General features: G+C 53.0%; 1 protein-coding gene across 1 annotated transcript; it reads left to right on the top strand.

Moving 5' to 3' along the window:
* The first annotated feature begins 2445 nt into the window (after window positions 1-2445).
* On the top strand, window positions 2446-5343 carry PRRT1 (proline rich transmembrane protein 1). The gene is made up of 4 exons (XM_004390779.1): window positions 2446-2464; window positions 3354-3892; window positions 4686-4871; window positions 5167-5343. The coding sequence occupies exons 1-4, from the start codon at window positions 2446-2448 to the stop codon at window positions 5341-5343; spliced, it is 921 nt and encodes a 306-aa protein (XP_004390836.1).
* Window positions 5344-10859: the final 5516 nt, after the last annotated feature.

Here is a 10859-nt window from a genome sequence, read left to right as displayed (position 1 = left end):
CACCCAAGGGGGAGGGGAAGCGTGTACGGAGGGAACGCGCACAGGAATGACGGATGGAAGTGGGGGAGGCTGCTCGGGGTCGCGCACAGCCGTCACGTCCGGGGCTTTCCCTAGCAACCGTGCAGGCGTCCCTAGCAACGCAGGCCCGGGACCGGAGGGGCAATGGGACGTTCTATTGAGCCTAAGGGGCGGAGGAGGAAATAGGTGGAGCGATCCATTTAGGTCAGTGGGGAGAGGAGGAAGCAGCAAGCCTATCCTTGGGGGGAGGCAGCCTCTCCAGGTGCCGCTGCACCCAGCCACCCAACGGTTCGATGTCCCTGCCCTGATTCTCCCCTATTTCCCAATCCAGCCGTCCGATTCCGCAGCGGAACGCGAAGTTTTCCTTCTCGGGAAGAGGGGGCGGGGGGAGGGAGAATGGACTTGGAAAAGGTGTCTGCATTTTCTTCTACACCGGGTGAGTGGCCGGATGGCCTGAACGGCTGAAGCCAGCCCGGGCGGACCCATGTCCCCCACCTGACTGCCCTACCGCCCGGCAGCCCCAGGTCACCGTCTTACAACTCTTTATTCTGGAGTGCATGTAGGGCCCTTGTCTACAAAAACGCGAAGTGTCCTCGAGGCCCCTTGAGCTAAGTGCGACTTGGCCCAGTTTCTCCTGCCCTACTCTACTCCCTTCCCCATATACACCCCACCCTCGAGGGGCACAGGGCCCCTGGGGCCATACTGACCTGCGCCCGCGTGGTTTCAACCACTCTTTCAACCCAAGCGACCCTCAAAGTCCCGGTCTTCAGAACTCTCTGTGGGCGGCACCCAGTCCAGACTTCTGGGCTCTAAGTGTCCCCCACCTCTCCGCCTGTCTGTGACTCCGCTACCCGACACCTAGGCGCCTGGGTTAGGACTTTTACTTAGCTTTTAAAGACGTTTCCCTTGAGAAAAGGAAAATGTCTCTAAATGCTAAATGCGCCCACCACACTTCCCCCATTCAACCTCTCCGCCAGTCGGGGCGGGGGAAGTAGATGATTTCGCAACTTGTCTGAGCTCCTCCCTCTGTTCACAACGTCTCTGCTGTGTCTAAACTCGCCTCTCCCAGTAAAACCAATTTTCGCTGAGTTGTGCAGAGTGGGGATGGGGTGGGGGTAGGGAATAAGGGTTCACGCGAACGTCTGAGGAACCAGAACGACCCGTAAGGGGCTATGCTTTAAATGTCGGGCCTGAGATTGGCCCATGCCAGGGCCTCGGTACAGCTCTGTAGTCTCCGCTTGGACCTTGTCCGAAAGGGACGTAGACCCGGAGAGCGACTGCCTCAGGCGCGGTCTGGGAAGTACTAATCTAAATTGGGGGGGGGGGGGGAAGAATGATTCTCTAGCTGTGTTTTCGCAAAAAGCCCAACCTGTGTACGTCTCGGTAGACGATCCAAGCACTCCCAAGATGTAATAAGCAAATAAAAAGACTGCAATAACGCTGCGCCCCAGGTCTACTCAGGAGGTGGTGCTGCGCCTTGGCGCGGGTGGGGGGGTGGGGTTAGGAAACTTAGGGAATAGATCTGAATACTGACCTGCTCAGGGACTCTAAGCACCCCAGGAAGCAAAGGGGAAAAAGAGAAGGAAGCGCGCATTCCGAAACCGAGCTGCCAGGAATGAACAATTAATTCTTCTCTTGCCTCTTCCAAAACGCTTCAGCTCCTTAGTCTCGGACGAAGAAGGTATCTATGCATCCCCAAGCCACTCCCCCCGCAGGCCCAGCTACCACCAAATTATAGACCAGAGCCTTACACTGTACCTCCCGATTCACCCCAGGCCCCGGTAGCAGTCAAGGCCATAACTCTGAGAACTTTTCAGGCCATCGCAGGTCTCAACTCTGCACACAGTTCTCTCTTTCACAGATATCTCTGTTAAGAAGGGGGAAGCTAGGGCAAGGGTTTGGAAGAAAATTCTAGGACCTTTCTGGGACCCCTGAGGGAAGCTGAGGAGGGGGCTCCTGACTAGCTTGAGCCGGGTTCGGAGAGAACCGGGGTATCCAATTCATTGAGCACCTGCTCGCTTCCTCCCACAGTATAATCACTACAGCGGGTCTTGGCAGGGGGAGACTCTAGAGAGTTCTCTCTCCCTCCTTCCTTCGCTTAGCCCCACCCGCCTCGCTGGGTCTGGCCTCCCTGTTTCCATGACAACTCCAAGGGAACCCAAACTGGGGGGCTTGAATGCCGGGGTGAGAGGAGGAGGTCTAGGAGCCTAGAGAGACGGATTGGGGGAAGCCTGAAGCGCTCCCCCTCCTTCGCCTCTGTCCCTTTAAGCTCCCCCCCTCCCCTCTCTCCCTCCGCCCCCCGCCGCTGTCTCCTTCTCTCCATCTCTGCGCTGCTCGCCGGCTGCGCCATCCGCTCACCCAGACCCGGGCGCCGGTCAGGGGCCCCGACTCCGGCTGCAGGGACCCTGTCCCAGAGAGAACGCAGGCATGTCATCCGAAAAGTCAGGTAAAAACAAAAACAAAAACACCTCCCGCTCCCTCCACCGTTTCCTGACTCTCCCCACCCCCCACTTTGACCCCAGCCCCTTCCCCCACCTTCCCACCCCCGACGGCGGTTCTTTTTCACTCCCCTTCTCTCCAGCCCCAGTGCTCCTCCTCCTCTATCCCCTTCCCTTCTCTTTCTTTTCTCCTTCCAATCTCAGCCTCTGCCACTTGCCAACAACACGGGAAGGGCGGCAGGTTGAGGGAGTGAGGGAGGCACAAGAGTGGCTTAGCATCAACCAGGTACTGCAGGGATAGCATCCTTGGGAGTGACAGATGGGCATTCACCAGCTCGCATGGAGGCATCCAGTGGGGCAAAATGAAGACATGATTAGATGGAGATTGGTAGTGAAGTAAAATCCAGAGGACTCTTCTTTATCTGCCTTAAAAGAGATCCTGAGAGTCCCATAGAAGCTAGAGCACCCCCCCACCAAGGAGCCTCAGAGCGGAACATGCCATACCACATGTGTTCACACAACTGTTGAATTGAGCACACGTTAACACTGTGTGGCCTGTCTACACATATGCACACGCAGGACTCGCTCAGAGAGGCCAGCGTCGAGTGCAAGCAGGACAGGAGATTGCGTGTGAGAGCTGTATGCAAGCTGCTGAAGGAGAAGGGAGAGGAGCAGAGAATTGTGACCTCAAAACTAGATTGAAAGGAAGAAAGGGGGGCCAGATGGCCTAGATATAACCCCTCCCCTGCCCCAAGAATGAGAAATTGCGTCTGACGCGTCTCTGTGTCTGTCTCTTCCATTTCTCCATCTCTGACGGTCTGTGTTTCCCCCTGCCCCTCCTTATCTCACCTCTGTCTTCTCCTTCTCCTTGCCCTCTCCCGCGTTCACGCCCCTCAGGCCTCCCAGACTCAGTCCCTCACACCTCCCCTCCCCCGTACAATGCCCCTCAGCCCCCGGCCGAGCCCCCCGCCCCTCCCCCGCAGGCTGCCCCCTCCTCGCACCATCACCACCACCACCACTACCACCAGTCCGGCACTGCCACCCTTCCGCGCTTAGGGGCCGGCGGCCTGGCCTCTTCCGCGGCCAGCACTCAGCGTGGTCCCTCGTCCTCCGCCACGCTGCCGCGGCCCCCGCACCACGCCCCGCCCGGTCCTGCCCCCGGGGCGCCCCCACCCGTCTGTGCTACCTTGCCCCGCATGCCACCCGACCCTTACCTGCAGGAGACTCGCTTCGAAGGTTCACTACCCCCGCCGCCGCCCGCCGCGGCCGCTCCGCCCCCGCCACCGCCCTCCCAGACTGCCCAGGCCCCGGGCTTCGTGGTGCCCACGCACGCGGGGGCGGTGGGCACGCTGCCTCTGGGGGGCTACGTAGCCCCGGGCTATCCCCTACAGCTGCAGCCCTGCACTGCCTACGTGCCGGTCTACCCTGTGGGCACGGTGAGTGCTGGGCAGACAGGGGCCTGGGAGGAGGAGGGCATGATGGTGCGGGACCTGGAATTGCGGACACACTGGGGGCTGGTGGGATACAGACTGGGCCAGGGGGCCGGGAAGTGTCCGAGGTCAAGGCCTAGAGAGAACAGAGCCTGAAAACGGGGAGGGACTAGAGCTAGGCCTGGGAGTGTGGGTGGTGGTGGAGCTTTAGAGTCAGTTGCGGTCAGAGGTCTGGGCCTGGGAGGAAGAAAAGAGCCTGGAGGTTGGGTAGAGATTCCTAAGAAGCATCTGTATTGGGGGCACCTAGCCTAGGGATCTTTGGGGTCAGAGGTCAGGGCCTGGGAAGGGGAACAACCTGGAGGTCTAGAGTTGGTCTGAATAAAAGAACCAGTCTTCAGGAAGAGGAAGAAATGGAACCTGGGCACCAAGGGGCAGAGGCCAGGTAGGTGTGTCTGGAGGGAGGAAACTAGGTTGAAGGGATAGGGCCTTTAGGAAGAAGGGCCTGGGGCAATGCAGAAGGTTGAATCTTGGGAGAAACCGTTGAGGCAGGGATATTGCTGGTGAGGTCATGCCTTGGGGAAGGGTGTGTGGAGACCTGAAAGAACATGTGGGTTAATGTTGCAATGAAAGGAGGAGACCTAGGCAGGACTTATATGTGTCCTGGAAGGGTTGTAGGCGATCAAGTTCTTTGAGAAGCTCTGGGCAAAAACTTCTTTAAAAACCTCTCTGCCAGCCACGACTGCTAGTAGGATGGAGAGGGTCGGAGTAACACCCCCTCCCCTCAATCTTCCTTCCACAGCCCTACGCGGGCGGGGCCCCGGGGGGAGCGGGGGTGACCTCCACGCTTCCCCCGCCGCCCCAGGGTCCCGGACTGGCCCTGCTGGAGCCGAGGCGGCCGCCGCACGACTACATGCCCATTGCGGTGCTGACCACTATCTGCTGCTTCTGGCCTACGGGCATCATCGCCATCTTCAAGGCAGTGCAGGTGTGGGGGGGGGGCGGGGCGGGGCAGGGGACGGTGTATAGGCGGGGGTTCGCTCGGTGTTTCTTATAACCTGGGAGTGCTGGGCGTTCTGGGGGAGCGTCTTAGAAGGAGGCTGAGGCATGGGGGGTTACTAGGAGTGAAAATCAATGACATTTTCACAGTACCTTGCCTCCCTGAATCCTCCCATGTTTGTCCCTTGGCCTTGGATTCCCCACTCCCTGGGATTCAGGAACAAGTTATCTTTACCAAGCCAGTTGCTGTCAAGTCCACCAGCTTCCGCACCCTTCCCCCGCAGGTGCGCACGGCCTTGGCCCGCGGAGACATGGTGTCGGCCGAGATCGCCTCACGCGAGGCCCGGAACTTCTCTTTCATCTCCCTGGCTGTGGGCATTGCGGCCATGGTGCTGTGTACCATTCTCACAGTAGTCATCATCATCGCTGCGCAGCACCACGAGAACTACTGGGATCCCTAGGGACGCCCCCGGCCCCGCCCTACCCTGCGCCCCTCGACCTCCCAAGGGCGTTCTACAGTCAAGCCGCGGACCTACTGGACAACCTGTACACCCGCCTCCGGAGCCACGAGACGCGGATGCATCCTAAACTCGGCCTCCACGGAACCTCTCGCCTTGCGAGCACGCTCCGAATCCAGTTCCTCAGGAACCCTCCCAAAGCCCACTCCCCAACGGAAGCCGCTTCGCGGGATCCCCACCAGACGCCAGGCCCTCAGTCCCTCCAGACCCTCACCCCCTCTAAGTGCAGCGCCCCCAGCCATGCTCCCTTAGCTGCCGCTCCCCAGCCGAGAGACTGGTCCCTAATGCCCTGCTTCTGTAAGCTCCGCCCCAGCACTGACAAAACCCCACCTCCAGGTCGGCCAGGCTCCGCCTTCTGTTCTTCCGCGGGGTGATTCAGTCCGGTGATTGGGTTGTTGCCCCAGGCCCCGCCCCAGACCGACAGGCTCCTCCCCTTCTCCCAGCGCAAAGTCTGAGCCCGGGGTAGGTAAACCCCTGGCGCGCAACCCTGGATTTTGCTAGTACAATCTCTTCCCTCTTTCACCCCAGTGTCCACCTATTTTCTTGCTAATCCCAGAACATCTACTTTTATTGTTTTTGGAGTGAAATTTGGGAGGTTTTCGTTTTAGGACCCTTCACCCTGGGTGAGAAACAGGTCCCCGTTCTCTGTAAATACTCCCTCCCACTCATCCCAGCCCCTGGGTAGCCAGGCAGAAAGGATCCCAGGCTACGGACCTCCCAATCCTGGGAGGGAGTCGACCCGCTCCCTGCTCCCCTTGGCGACCCCTGCCTTGTTCTGGTCTGTGTGTGTGTGTATGTTTGTGTGTGTGTGTGTGTGTGTGTGTGTGTGTGTGTGTGTGTGTGTGTGTGTGTGTGTGTGTGTGAACGTCTGAAAGACAATATTAAAGAGACCACGTGGATTTACCACTCACAATTCCGAAGATTGCGGCCCACAAAGACCCTGCCCTTCTCTTGGCTCCTTTCACCTCCCTTCGTCTCCCCTTCCAGGGAAAAAAAGAAAAGTGACAGAGACAGAAGTGTGAGGAGATATATTCACAGGCTGCCAGAGAGACAGACACAAAAAGGGGCGTCAACAGGGGGCTTCTCAGGAATCCACCTGGGAAGACCTTGGGGTCCATTCTCAGTGGGGCTTTCTTTCCTCAGTGCCCCTTTTCCACACCCAACCAGATTGGATTTAGGGCTTTGGAGAAGGGGGGTTTACAAGAAAACCCAGGGATCTATGCCCAGAATGCCAGAAAGGTGGGAGGAGAAAAGAGAACAGACCACTTGAATGAGTCAGGGATGGGGTGGCAGGGGCAGGGAAAAGATGCCAGCAGCCCACAGCTGTTCTCTTGTACCTGACACCCATGTGTTGTGTAGGCAATACAGAGAAGGCAAAGGGGGCAGAGGGGAGGAGTGAATAGATTCTCAAATACAGGGGATCTAGTTGTCCTCTTCTATCCTGAGGTAACCAGGAGGCCTGGGGGTGAGGGGGCCGGACAAAAGCAGTGGGCTTTGTGTCTGGGATTGTACACCTGTAGGGCAGGGTCGTAAAGTGCTGGCCCTGGATTTGTACATACAGATTACACACAGTCACTGTGAGGGTGCTGGTGAGACCGCAGCCCAGACAGCAGATGTGACCCCTGACCTCATGGAGCTTACAGTCTAGAAGAGAAGCCATGCACTGAGATAGGGGACACAGGAAGAGGATGGGATGGGGTGTGGAAAGCATTGATTCTCCTTTGGACATTTGAGTTTTAATGTGCCTTCCTCACCAAACTACTTGAAAATGAAATTCACATTTACAGCTTTCACTTCCTCACCACCTACTCACTTTTTTTTTTTTCCTCAAATAGGGGAGTTTTGTTATCAGAGATGTGTCTGGTTCTGTCTTTTCTTTCATACCCACTATTTATTAACCCCTTGAGATCTATCTGTTCCCTCTCCCTACTCTACTGAAACTGTTCACTCAAATGGTACCCAATGACTAAAGGTTACTAGGAGTGAAAATCAATGACATTTTCACAGTACCTTGCCTCCCTGAATCCTCCCATGTTTGTCCCTTGGCCTTGGATTCCCCACTCCCTGGGATTCAGGAACAAGTTATCTTTACCAAGCCAGTTGCTGTCAAGTCCATTCCAACTCATGGTGACCCCTTTTGTGTCAGAGTAGAACTGTGCTCCATAGGGTTTTCAATGACTGATTTTTTGGAAGTAGATTGCCCAGGCTTTTCTTCTAAGGTACCTCTGGGTGGACTCAAACCTTTAACCTTCTGGTTAGCAGTCTAGCACGCTAATCATTTGCACTACTCAGGGATTCCTTCTCCTTCACACAAACCTCTAATCTTCTCTCCTTCCCCTCACCCCTTGTTGTTGTTTTTTTGGTTTTTTCTTCCTTTCCCTCAGTGTCTATCTCTGGACTTAATTTCTTCTCCTAGACTTTTTCTTGAAAAACTGATCTACTCCAAACTCAGCCATCATTTCTAACCAAATGTTTCTTCAACTTATGTATTTACATGCAGACATTCTGGCAATGCCTGCAGAGTACGGCCGCATGGACTATCCTGCTGGTCTTCCAGACTCAGTATGTTGGAAACCAAACTGATGAAATGTTATGAAAAACCTGCTTCCCTGTCTCCATTAATGGCCTCATTTCTCCAGTCACTCATCTGCAAACTCAATGCCTCCACCATCTCTCTTCCGCTCTACTTATGATGTGCTATGAAACACAGTCCATTTTACCGCCACAGTATCTTTTGAATTAGTAACTTTCTATTCACTCCTCAGCCCTTACCAGAAAAATGACATCATCTAGGATTATTGCAACAGCGCCCTATCAAGTTTCTTTACTTACTACCTCCTGTTATTCCAAGCCTCCCCTTGACACTGCTGTCAGATTGTCCTTCCTAAACACACTTCTTGTGTAACTCCACCGCAAAAGCCCCTGAAGACTCCTTATTGCTCACTAAATTATTTACAAAATTTCAATCTGACCTTCAACCCCTTCTATAATTTAAAATCACCCAGCTTTCTCTCTTCAACCTAATCTCCAGTCAAACTGAATTACTCACCATTCCCACCTCCACGTCTTTGCCCAAACTGTTCCCATATCTTAGATCTCCTCCCCTCACCTCTGCTACTATAAACTAAATCGTTTACTACTTGTCAAGTGCCTCAGACAACCTCCAGGCTTTTGCTCACCATGTCCTCCTCACCTCCTTTATATCTGCCTCTCCACTTTGTCAAAGTTTACCTATCTTTCAAGGCCTCCTCACTCCAGCAAGAAGGAATCTCTCCACTAGGTTAGACTAAAGCAGTGGATTTCTAAACAGAACTCCAGGCATTCCTTGGAGCAATGGTGTTCAACCCTGACTACACATTAGAATCATCTGGGGAGCTTTTAAAAACCCCAAAGCCCAGGTCGCATCCTAGACCAATTAAATCAGAATCTCTGGGGGTGGGACTCGGGCATCAGTATTTTTTAAGACTCACAGGTGATTCCAAAGGACAGCCAAGGTTGGGAATCACAGATTCATTGAGGTCACTTCAGGAACCACCAGCGGGGGCGGGGGGCGGGGAGAGACAATTGGTGTCTATTCGCCTGGAGTAACAGAGGAAGAAGGAGCATCATGAATAGAAGGAGGAAATGGAATGTGTGGCTAATTACCTCCATGAACAACTGCTTCCTTTGCCAAGAGACCAGAAGAACTGGATGATGCCAGACTACTATTACTGAACATTTTGATCAAAGATTCTATAGAAGAATCCTGATCAAAAGGGGGAAATGCAGAACAGAATTTAAAATGTTCATGGACTCAGACTTCCTGAAGTCATGAAGGTTGGATGAACCTCTGAAACTATTGCCCTGAGACAATCTTTAAACCTTAAACCAAAAATATATCCTGAAGTCTTCTTAAAATCAAACAATAGTTTAGCTTAGCTAGTAAAAAAAAGGTCTGCTTTGAGCATTAAGCTCCTCTAAGGACTATATGGGATCAAACTGTCAATAGCAACTTGAAAGATTAGATAGGAACCTTAGGGGATGGTCAATTTATGTTAAAGAGGGAGGAATAACTCCCAAAAGGAGGATGAGAATGGTTGCATAGCTTGAAGAATGTGATCAATGTCACTAAATGGTACATGTAGAAACTTGATTTGGTGTATGTTTTGCTGTGCATATTCTCAACAACAATAACAAAATAAATAAAATTAAAAAATTGTTGTCTGGTCGACTCTGTCTCATGGTGACCGCATGTGTGTCAGAGTAGAACTGTGAGCCAGAGGGTTTTCAATGGCTGATTTTTTGGAAGTGGATCACAAGGTCTTTTCTTCCAAGGCACCTATGGGTAGACTTGAACATCCAACCTTCTGGTTAGCAGCCAAGTTCATTAACCATTTGCATCACCCAGGAACTCTGGGGGAGAGGAGAGGTCAAAAGCTATGGCTTCAACCAGAGCAAATTTGTTTAGAAGAAAGGTATCTGGGTCTAACAACATTGTTCACTTTATCTGCATTTTTTTCATTTCTTCCCATGTGATATCTTGATGTATGCACCTTACCTTGTAAGTTACTTAAGGGCTGGAACCAAATCTGGTTTATCTACGGCTTCCAGATCCTCATCAGATAAAACTAGTACAACAAATCTTTGAACTCAATTGAGTTGAAAGCAATTGGGCAGGGTGAGTAGTGAATGAAAAGGGCTTCTCCCTTGTCTATTCAGGAATCCCTGGGTGGTGCAAATGGTTAACATACTTGATTGGAGGTTCAAGTCCACCCAGAGGCATCTACTCAAGATCACCCAGAGGTGATCTACTTCTGAAAAATCTGCCACTGAAAACCCTATGGAGCAGAGTTCTAACACACATGGGATCTCCAAAAGTAGAGTCAAATCCATGGTGACTGGTTACTGGTTATATCTCTTCACTTCACCCAGACTCCTTCCTCAGGGGGAAACACGGTATTCCAATCTGATTCTCCTCCCACCTTAACCCAATCCCCTGAGAATGTGGTGTTCTTGGTTTTACGCCCCTATTGACTGAGACTCCATCCTCCAGAAGAGGCTCTGGCCTCCTTTAACACTTACTTGGGAATTCTGATTTCCCCCAGAATTCAATCCTGGGTCAGCACTCCCCACCCCATCCCTTCATGGAAGATTCAGCACTTGACTGACTGTCATTCCCTCTACCAGCACTTCTGTCTGTCATTTCATTATTTTTGGTGCCTTCAATATCCATGGAGATAATCCATCAAGCACTTTGATCAATTCCTTGACTTCCTCACCTCCAATGATCTGTTCTCCCTTTCTCTAGCCACTCTCTCCCTATGTCATACCTTTGACTTGGTTACCACCACTAACTGCCACACCTCTAAAATCTCATCTTTTCATGTCATCCCTCCAGTATCCCTATTCCAAAAAAATTTCAACCCCACTGTGATGGTTAAGATTGTGTGTCAACTTGGTTGGGCCATGATTCTCAGTGC

This window comes from Trichechus manatus, unplaced genomic scaffold, assembly GCF_000243295.1.
Source record: "Trichechus manatus latirostris isolate Lorelei unplaced genomic scaffold, TriManLat1.0 scaffold00327, whole genome shotgun sequence".
Taxonomy (NCBI): Eukaryota; Metazoa; Chordata; class Mammalia; order Sirenia; family Trichechidae; genus Trichechus; species Trichechus manatus.
Note: the sequence above shows the minus strand (reverse complement) of the source record. Positions and strands in the feature narration are given on the sequence as shown.